The following is an 11535-nucleotide window of genomic DNA, read 5'->3' as shown; positions in this document are numbered from 1 at the left end:
AGGTAATCAGTTGGCCTCCACGCGGAGCAGATCTTAACCCAATAGAAAATGTCTGGGCAGAGGTAAAGAGGTGTTTGAGGGAGAAATGGGCTAATGAAGTTCCTAGAACTTCCAATGAGCTCTGGGATTCGGTCGTTAATGCTTGGGAAGATCTTGCTACGAATGGCACGGGCTATGTCCGTCGAATGATAGAAAGAATGCCTCGTCGAATGTTAGCGGTTCTTGAAGCAGGTGGTCACTGGACATCATATTAAGAACGTGATTAATTTCAAACAGCCCTTTTAAGGGCTACATTTCATCGATAAAATGTTATGTGAATATGTGATTAAGCATGCAGAGAAAGTTGTGATGCAATCATCGAAATATATTAAAAATAAATAAAATTTCTTTGAGTGGGATTCGATCTCGCATCCCTCACTACGTAAAGCCGAAATGCTACCTCTACCCTAGCCTCTCACTAGCGATTACGCCTACCAATTCCTTGCACAATTGCTGCCAAGCCGCCAAACTTTCATACGTAACATTCCTTCGTAATTAAAAATTATACTGTATACAAGAGATATACCTAATTACGACCATTGTTTGGCATTATTAAGACGTCTCTTGCATTGAAAACGTAGGGCTTCATTATTGACTGATGAAAAAGGAAAATGCAATTGTCGAAAATTGTATTTTCTTTCCAAGTGATTTAAAGCAAATTCGTATTCATAACCAAACTTGAAATGAAGTTGGGTTGAGTTGACTTTGAGTTTAACGTTCCGTTCAGCAGCGAGGCTATATTAGACGTGAACCTACTAACTCACGTGGAATCCGAACCACATGAGCTCCCACCCGGAATCGAATCTGAGTCCTCTACGCCTTTAAAATAAAGTGGATTCGTATCTCTAAATTGGGATAAATTTCTTAAAGTACTTTTGAAATTCTTAACTAGATTTTCGCATGTTTCCAAAGCAAATTTGATAAACCTTACTGAATTTTGATTATTATCTTTTTTATACTTCTGAACCATACCTATTATTTGGTATCAAATATACAGAATGTTTCAAAACATCACTGATGACGTTTGGGAGGTGATTCCTGAACCAAGACAAGACAAAAAATATGGACCAACCTGGATTCAGAAATGTTTCCTTTCGGAGTTATAGGCTGCCTTAAACATGAAAAAAAAATATAGAATTTTAAAGGTCCATAGGTTCAAAACTATGTGACCTACCGTAGTCGGGTCAAGACTTTACTTAGAATCTAATATTTGCGTTATCCAAAAATGTTTGTCGGAAGCGTATTATAAGTTAAGCAATTTTCACACAGTAGTGAGAGAGGCGGAGGTGTGCGCGAAGCCTCCACCCGATGAAGGCAACGGTAAATGTATGCATCGTTATTTTGAAGATCGTCTACCAGTGCTGGATCATCTGTTAGAAGTCTGACTATGTATGTAGGACCACTAGCATTCTCAATACGGAGAGCTCTAGTAGGTTGGATCCCATCCTGCTTTAGTTCCTCTAGTATATCTTGTTCAGTATAGGTAGGATCAACTCCACAGGTAACTACATTGAGTAATGGAGTACGCCGAGGCGGAGGAGTATTTTAATATGGGCAGTTTAAGGAGTTGAATTTTCGTGTTAACGCCAAAAATTGCTGGTCCAACTTTATAGATGAGATGTTTATAAAGATCGGGATTCTTTGTTTTTAGGGTGATTCCGTTAGAAGTCTTGTTTAATTGATGAAGATCGAGTCTAGAACAGTATGTATTAGTTTTTAGCGAAAGAAGTTTTTTTTTACGTATACCCGCTTAAAGGGTTGCGCCCTTTCTTCGGGAATGAAAGAAGTTCATTTAATTAATTTAATCTAGAGTGCCCATTTTACTCCTTCGGGCGTTTTTAGCAAATCTGATCAAACTTTCGTTAATACACAAATTAATTGGGCACAAGCTCTTTCCCGTGCTTACATTATTATTTTGCAAAAAAGTAAAAAAGTTACACACCTCTAGCCTAAGAAATAAATATTTTATTCATGGTTTTACTAGGAGAAGTATCAAAATGACACCTTAACGGCGTTCTAGTGATATCAACTCCTTACTGGCTGTGAATATTTGCATTTGTTTCCTTTCTTTGGTATGAGCAAAGCTTCACGTATTATATTTGGCATTTATGCCAAGTAGCGAATAAAGTTCTATGTTTTCTGAAATTGATCACAACAATATTTATTGAAACTTGTGAATAGTCTGACAAGTTACACGAATTACAGTTGTACCATCTGATGTTATTATGTTCTAGGACATAAGTAGAACAGATGAAAAAACACATGACACCACTACTATTCATGCATTATAGGTAATATAGAATGATTTTTACCTTTAAAACACTATTTTATTCTACCGTAGCCTTCCACTTGGACCGGAGCTAACGTTGTTATAGTAATCCGCGTCTGCAAAGTTATAACTCTGTATAACTTCGACTAAATAGACAGTAAATAACAAAACATGTGTTGAAATTTTTGCAGTACTAAATCGTCAACGTAAATCAGCTTCGTTTAGACTATATGTTTCACGCGTCATGACACTTTCCGTTAACCGGGTATGACCCAAGTGTTCGTTAAAAGTATTCTACAGTGACATATAGTCATTTTGTTGACCAAACAGTTAATGCATTTGGGATGCAAGTGACCACCTAACGTCCCAAATAAGCCAATTTGTTTGCAAACTTTCTACCCACACCGCGTGGTCACTTTCACCTCAATCTTTTTTCTCGGTGAACACATGCAATCAGATAAACTGGTCATTATGTTAAAGACACTTACCACAACAGAATTTGGAAAAAGCTTGCCTCCGGTGTATTGTCCACGAAACTAGAAGTGTATTTTAAAATTTGAAACAAGATTGGAAACACGAACAATCTTGTCTCGTTTCTAACATGAGAAATTTTCACGAGTCTTGTAGGCAACATAAGTTCTCCCAAGTCTTAGATTTCAAACAGTGTTTTAGTGTTAAATAATTGATAGTATAAAATTATAAATTTATAAATGATTTTAAATAATTGATACAATGATTTTCACGGCGGTCTGACATACATCTGTATTGACTATTGGTATGTTTTCATATTCCATCTATCGAAATAGCAACTCTATACAGAAGTTCCTTTTGGTGTTCATAGTAGATACAATGTTAGTACAATTTCATATTAATACGATTTCATAGAATTTCCAATAATAAATAATCATAGATGCTAAATCAAGATACTAAATCAATTTAATATTACTCTCAAACTAAATGGGTAAACGCCCTTCTTGAGACAAACAACTTCAGAGAAAAATCTGAACGGGGAGAAAGTTCTCGGATTAACAACATCATTATAGATTATTGTAACTCTTCAGAGAACAGTCTGCGAAAAAACATATGCAACAATTGAGTAAACGTTTGTTATGTAAAATTTTCCCCAAACTCACACATTGATTACGAGGTGTATTTTATCGCTTTCATGCTAAGATTTTAGATATTCCCAGTAGCTACTTGGTAGCTACATGGTTAAAACATCCACCGGCGGTCAGGGAAGGGGGAAGTCATGTATCAATTTAACATAATGTAACTTCGACCACCCGTAAAGTTGTACGTCCAGGTCTCATATAGCCTCGATGCGAAAAAGGAAATTAAATACTGAATCAACCAAAGAGTTGCTCAGAGTCATTGTGCCAATTTACACTGGCATGTATAATTTATTGACATAAGTAATAACTACGTTAATTACAATAACAAAAAATAATAATTAGAACACACGTAATAAGAACACTAATGAAAATACCTGAAAGTAATTTGCCAAAAAGTTTTCGCAAATTACGTAGTGTCATAAAACAAGATATTATACGTCGACTGAGTTAAAAAATCTAATGAATGTTCGAGACAAGCATTACGATAGCTAAGATACGCATAGTCTAAGATTATAAGCCTAAGTCAATATACAGAGCTTATGGAATATAACTAGGAGAAAAATGTTGCCATCGCACAAGCAAGTTCATATATGAATTTGAATTAAGTACAATTATGTGGCCTGTAACTTTCATAGCACGTAATGCAATTTAGTAAAGTCTTAGTACAGAAAAAAAAATTATTCTCTACCAAACGAACTACCCACACAGTTAAAATTTTGAATATAATAGCATAATAATTTACAATAGATGTTTATGAAATTGATTCTATAATGACAATATGGTACTTTAGAATATTAATTAAGTTACAGATGTTCCATAATACTATTTTATATTTTCAGGTAAATATAAAAACTACCGCAAGAGATTTGTTGCCACAATATAGTTGTTATCCGAAATAAACCCAGGATGGAAATTCAAAACAATAAGAAAATTCTAGTGATTTGTCTGTTGTTATACTTTCTTCACAGAAACACAGCACAAAAACACATAATTACTGATATTACAACACATGAGTCATATGAGCTTCAGCTGGCACATTCGATTTGGCACTTGATTCCGAAGGTGTTCCCTGATGCTAGTACTGTTGCCATGTTATATAATCTCAATGAATGTCATACAGAATTTTTCTCTTATAACATCATGAATAAAAATGTAATTTCTACGCTGACAGTGAATCTAAACAACAACAGTAAATATTCTTCAAGTGTTTCAATGCAAAAGCCAATAATTGGTGACAAAGACGTTATATTTCTAATCACAGAAAGTGAGCAGGTTCTTACGTATTTATTAGAAGATCCTGCTCGCAAGTATTATTGGAATAACAGAGCTAATTTCCTGGTTATTGATGTATCAGTGAACGGACACATTAAAGTAGACATTAGTTCTCTGTTGTTAAGATTTTGGAAAGCACAAATTCTTTATGTTGCTGTGATTTCAGTAAATATTTTCATGTTTAAGAACTCATCTTGTAACAATGCATCTAAGCCAGTTGCTTTTGTGTGGTCGTACAACCCTTTCTTGAACATAACGTATAAGGAAAATATAAAACTACAACAAATATCAGAAAATATTTCGATAATTCAACAAGCTTACTCAAGAAAGAAAATAAATGATCTTCACAAGTATGTATTGACTACTACTAATATGGAAGGAAATCTTCTTCCAATATTCTCCAGGAATGTTGATGATGCTGGTAACTACACGGAAGAAGGTTTCGTTGTGACTCTGTTCGAAGCACTGAAAAAGTATATGAACTACGAAACTAAAAGTGTTGTAAGCCACGGAGCTTTCAAAATTGGATACAATGCAGAAAATGGTACTTGGTTGTATATGATGGGAAATCTTGTGAGAAAGGAAGCGGATATGGCAGGAGTGACTTTTGGGTCAATCCTTGAAAGGTATAAGGCGACTGATTTTACAGATTGTGTTTTTATTCCAAGATATGCAATTTTGGTACCTAAAGCGAAAGAATTACCAACGTGGTTGGCTTTAGTATTATTCTATAAAGCCGAAGTGTGGTACTGTATTATTAGTACTTTTTCTGTGATTCTTGTTTTTCTAATAGTACTTCCAGCCGGAAAATTTGCTGAAGCTGATACTAGAAAAGGATTATGTAGAGTATTTTGTTATATGTGGTCTATTCTTTGGCAAGTATCAGTAACTCAGCCAAAGAGTAACGCAATAAGAATGATATTCTTTATGTGGGTTTACTGTAGCTTAATCTTTGCGTCATTATATCAAGGAGGTATTGTGAGTATTTTATCTATCCCCAAACGATATTCGGATATCAACACTCTTCAAGATCTTGTAGATTCTCAACTGGAAGTAAGAGGCTCTAGATCGAGTAGCATGGTATTTAATGATAAATCAAACAGATTGCTGTGGACACTTCATAAGAGATTTATTATAGATGTAAAGTTTGAAAATACGGTAGCGAACTTAATACAATATGGAAATACGTCAGTTTTCATTTTAGATAATATTTTAGATTATTATGCACACAAGGCTCATAAATGTTTAAGTTGTCCTCCCCGGTTTCATATGATGAATGACAAAGAGGATATTCGTCCTCAGGCTATTGCTCTAGCCAAAGGTTCACCATTTCTTCATCGTTTTAATACTCTTATTGGAAGAATGAAACACGCTGGATTGATCGAGAAATGGGAAAAAGAAGTTGTAGAACAATCTAAGGATGACAGGAAATGTGAAAATCCTTGTGCAGCTGGTGTCGAATCAATTTCATTGCACAAAATACGCCCGTGTTTCTACATAATTTTAATTGGGTATGTAACTGGACTGCTCGTATTTACAATTGAAGTATTACGACAGATTTATCATGAAAAATGTCTGAAAAACAGGTTTTAAAGTATCCTAGTGCAATGAGGATAATTCCATTTTTTAAGTTTACAAGATCTTGAAATGTAAAAGAATAGTACACACTGATAAATGGACCATATTTCTTAGTTAATGTCGTTAATTTCTATGGATTGCTAAGTTTGTTAAAGGAGGTCCTCTTCGTATTGACGGGCGTATAATGTATCTTAAAATAGTGTAAGTATTAAACTCAGATCATTAAAATGAAATAATTTAAAGTGCCTAATGTCAGTTCCACAAAACATACCTCTTTGGACATTTCTGCTTCTCCCGGATACTTCCAGACTTTATTAATGAAAATTAGAGTGAATTATGAAACATTTGAATGTTTAGACTTCTATAGATGAATGTTTTGACTTGCTAGTACAAACATTTTCAGAATATATTTATGCATATTATATAGAAAGAATCATTCGTTTCATTAATCTGTATAACACTATATCACTACAATTCTACAAGAGTTAGCATTTTTCATTCCGAACAAACATAAAAAACAGTTATATAGAAAGAGAGGTATAATAGCTACACACAGTCACACACACACACACACACACACACGCACACACACACACACACACACACATATATATATATATATATATATATATATATATATATATATATATATATATATATATATATGTGTGTGTGTGTGTGTGTGTGTGTATTATGTATTAAGCATGCAATAAATGGAACTTGAAACTAACGTCACTAACAAATATACCGTTCATATACTAATTAATATTACACACTGTCTGTTTATAATATACGTTTCAAATTGAAAAAAAATTATAAACCTTTCAATATTAATATCCTTTATGTATAAATGAACTAAATATAATCAGTGTCAAAGAGTTAGTTCAAACGGTTTTACCTTTGAAAATAAAAAAAAATATTTGAAATACGTAAAGAAAATGACTGATTTAAAAATAACACATTTACGCTAATATTAAAAACGTAAGCCTTCTTTCTTCATTACAGTAAAGAGACAGAAAAATGTTTATTTGAAATAAGAAAAGTGTGCATTAAAATATCCTTCACTAAGCGGGGAAGATAGAGTTGACTGTTAAAAACTGTATGGGAAAGATCCTGTTTCAACATATTTCTACCACAAACAATACAGAAATGCAATTGTGTTCCACGTGCGCACAGGAAGTATAGAAACTGCCTAACGGCAATATCATAGATCATCAAACGTTTCTTGATCGATACTAATTGCGTAAAAGTAGTTTCACATTTAGGCTAAGTTAACAACAGGACATTCAAGTAATGAAAAATTCAATATTAAGGTCTTAAGAATTGATTTGGAATCAGTTAAAAAGATGTTTTCAACCTCAAAGATAAATGTTAAAAACTTACTTTTGTACAATAGTAGATTGTTTTAAAAATCCTTTCTAACGAGGACTTTAAATTCGACGTAAATACTTTCTGAAAACGATAATAGTTCAACATTTTTATCCCTCAACTGGAAATTAATTTACATTATCACAAGTAGCATCAGCTTTCATTTACCTATACTGAATTGTTCAAAGGGATAGGTGATAGGAATGAAACTTGCACTTCAATCACAAATGCATGCAACAAATGTAAATAACACAACTGATCACAACAACTTTCATTAATGCAAAATTTGCAGCTCAACAAAATAAATAACTATTTGGAACACTGTTGTAAAAATGTTTTAATCATCATCATCATCATGTGCATTCTGCCACTATTGGCAAATCACTTGCTGCAACTGAGAAGCTTCCACGCTCCGCGGTCTTCAAGTGCCATTTTTCTGTTTTGATATTGTCCATCAATTATATTCTTCTTCGCCCCTCGTCTTTTCTACTACCATGCCCTCCACCACGTTCCTCGTGATACAATTATTTTTTCTAATGTCCCAATCAACTTCTCTTCCTCTTCTTAACAACAATTTAAAGTGTCCTATTGTCCCCCAAAATTTCCATATTTGTAAGCTGTGTCATCCGCAATAAAAAGTTCGCATATAAAATAACTTTCACATCTTCATTAATAACTTAATTTCCTTAATATATTATCGTGTTTTTGTGCTTTACTTAACAAAGCAGTTTAGTAATGAATAACTATTTATAATTTTTGAGAAAAATGAAACAAAATAAGAAAATTATAATCAAAAATCTTTGATTCTTATGAAACTTCAGTCTGTCAGATAATTATGCGAAGAATATTGCGATGGAAATTAGAGGAAAAATGACTCCATACAATGCACAGATATTAGGAACACTCACAAATAGTAAACGTAAAATTGAAACTACAGAAAATAATATATTTTTAGATAAACAGACAATTCACGCTTCGAGAAGTTCCAATATGGGAAATCAATCAATATCTACAGTTGGAATTACTGAAAAAGTCAGAAAATGGCTATTTAAAGCTCCCAGTGTGAACTGCGCTATTAACTATATCTATTAGCTATTCTATTGACTATTAAGTATATCACAATGCATTTTTAATGAGTTGCTTTTGTGGTCAATCCTGTTTAATATTGCTGTTGAAGTTCTAGATACGGAGGGCGGAAGTTCGAGCCTCAGTACAGTAAATTCCTTTTTTTATTATAGGAATGGCTTTTTAAAAAGTATTAATTTCTATTTAGAAGTTCTTGAAAAAACAAAATTAGATTAACTGTCACGTTTCAAAAGTTTAGCCTTATTCATTCGCCATGCCCATCAATTTATACAAAGACGATAAACTAAGGAACGTTAACATTCTTACAATGAGAAGAGATTTCAATTCATTTCTCATCATCACCGTCTCCATCAGATAGCCGACATAAGTGTGGGACGTCAAGCTTAAAGATTTAATTTCATTTCATTGAGAAATTAGTATAATTCATAATCTACATCTTTATAAAACAACTTGAACAATCACATAGGTGTATAATGCTTAAAATTGAATTAAATCGCAATTTCAGTAATCTGCAATATCTTGTTTTACATTTATTTACATCAAATGTTTAGTTATTTTATTCTTTATAGCAAGAATATTAGCAAGACTAGTAGGGTATGTATGTAGGTTCTAGGACACTTTTTTACTTTTCCAATATTTTGACCAGAACAGAAGAATAGTACAAAACTATTTACATAAGGGGTCCAACTAACTATATATAGTGCAAAGTATTAACATAACAACAATTCTAAATTGAGATTGAATAGGCTTTTATGACATTTAAAATCATAAATACTCACATCTAAAACTTATAACTTATAGTGCTATCTTTGATTGAACAGATAGTTTTTGTTTGATCCAAATCGGTCCATAGATGGCGGAATGATGAGAAGTTAAAGTTTGGTATGCTGAACACAGTCAATTGTATATATTGTCTCTCATCCAACTCGCTGTTACATACATATACACTCTTGCCACACACGCATACACATACAATTCAGTTGAGAAGCAAGAGCAGTATAACCTTTCTTTTTCTTTCTTTCTTAGACGTGACTCACAATCTGGTTTCTCCCTTCCTTCTTTTCTCTTTCCTTCAAAAGAACTTCTAGCTGCCAGCCGTGAGATGGCGCTATATCAATGACGTAGTCCTCATGAACGAGACAACGCAATACATGACGTCATTGAATCCATGACGTAGTCTCCATGAACGAGACAACGCAATACATGACGTCATTGAATCCATGGCAAAATATCTCTTAGGTCTCTTTCCTTCCAATCAACATTCAGTAATACTTAGTTAAATCCAAAGTTGTAAGGGAAATTATAAAAACAGGGTTAAAAACTAATTATTTTTAACATGTTTTTCCAGAATTGTTAAAATTACGAATTAAGCTTTGAAACTATTACCAATGAATTACCACCAAACATGATAATTTTTTTGAACACGATAACCAACCCTGTCATGAGGCGTATTGGAGGGTACTATTTTAAAATCTTTATATCTCCGTTGTTTATTAGCCGATTTTCAAAATTCAAACGGCTATCAATAGAGAAATAATTTTAATATCCATTGAGTGTCTTGTAGGTTGCGTAATACTAAGGATACTATAACAAAACTTAAATAAATCTCTTATTTATGTATGGATCTTTAAAAATCAATTAACATAGCGTTGTGTATGTCTAAAGATCTCAGCTTTTATAGGTTTGTACCCATAAAACACTTATACACTTAAAACATACTTAAAATTACAAGTTTGGATATTTATAATGGAATCTTCTGTTAACCTCGTTCTCTATGGGAAACAATGACTTCTTAAACTCAGTCCATTGGTCATAGTTTAAGCTGAATAAACAACCATTAATTTCGAAGACGACTTCTGTGCTTTCTTGAACATTCTTAATGATTACATTGAAATTATTCGTAAGAATAAATTTCTTTTGCGGCTCCATACTTAACACTCCATTTTTTACTTCCGAAAATTTTTTAATTCATTTTTGTTATTTTTTGGGATTCATTTCTAAAGTAAAACTGATGTATTTTATAACCATTATCTAAATCTTTCAAACCTTCATACTTAACAAACAGCTTATACTTTTCATGTCTTTCAACATTTGCTCAATATCATCATTATATATTTGTGGTAATAACATCTTATATTTCTCATCTAAATGTACCATAACTTTGTGTTTGACCATAACCTTGTGTCTCTTTGACCATAACCTTGTGTTTGAATCAATTTCCATAATGTTATCACATACTGTTTACTTTTTCTAACTCACCTATGCGAAGGAATCTCAATGCTTTAACGTCATTTTTCCTATTCAAATAATTAGCCATAGACCAGTGTATTTGATTTTTTATCCATCTTTAATGATCTCATCAAACATTTTATCTGTTAAATGTTTTGTAAATCTAGTTGGAAGAAAGACGTTAAACTCCTTTTTCCAACTAAAATCCTCTTTCCAAACTTAGTTTTAATCTTTTCCATTTTCACAATCTTATATTCTGTATCTAATTCTAATTCTCTTAATCCAATAACTTGTTTCTGCTCAAAACTTCCAAGTTTATTTAAAAGCTCAATATGACTCGCCATCGTATTTATTATATAGAAAATCAATGATCACTCTTCAATTTTTATCTTTAACAAAAAACTTTTTAAACATTTTTTCTAATTTTAGAATAACGTGTATGGAAAACTTCCATAAACACTACAAAAAATACATTTAATCATCTAAAACTCTTCTACTACTTTCTCAGTCTTAGGATCATATGTAAAGTTTTTGTGAAATTAAAATCGCATAGCATATAGTGTTATCAGCCACAGCTGCAAA

At 32.6% G+C, this 11535-nt stretch overlaps 1 protein-coding gene across 1 annotated transcript; it reads left to right on the top strand.

Annotated features, from left to right (window-relative positions):
- Positions 1 to 5064: 5064 nt before the first annotated feature.
- On the top strand, positions 5065 to 6285 carry LOC145679549 (glutamate receptor ionotropic, delta-2-like). Its single transcript, XM_081750126.1, has one exon. The coding sequence runs from the start codon at positions 5065 to 5067 to the stop codon at positions 6283 to 6285; it is 1221 nt and encodes a 406-aa protein (XP_081606252.1).
- The last annotated feature ends 5250 nt before the right edge of the window (positions 6286 to 11535 follow it).

Source organism: Thermobia domestica, chromosome 2 (assembly GCF_964235325.1).
Source record: "Thermobia domestica chromosome 2, izTheDome1.hap1.1, whole genome shotgun sequence".
Taxonomy (NCBI): domain Eukaryota; kingdom Metazoa; phylum Arthropoda; class Insecta; order Zygentoma; family Lepismatidae; genus Thermobia; species Thermobia domestica.
The sequence above is the reverse complement of the archived record's forward strand: the minus strand, read 5'-3'. Positions and strand labels throughout refer to the sequence as shown.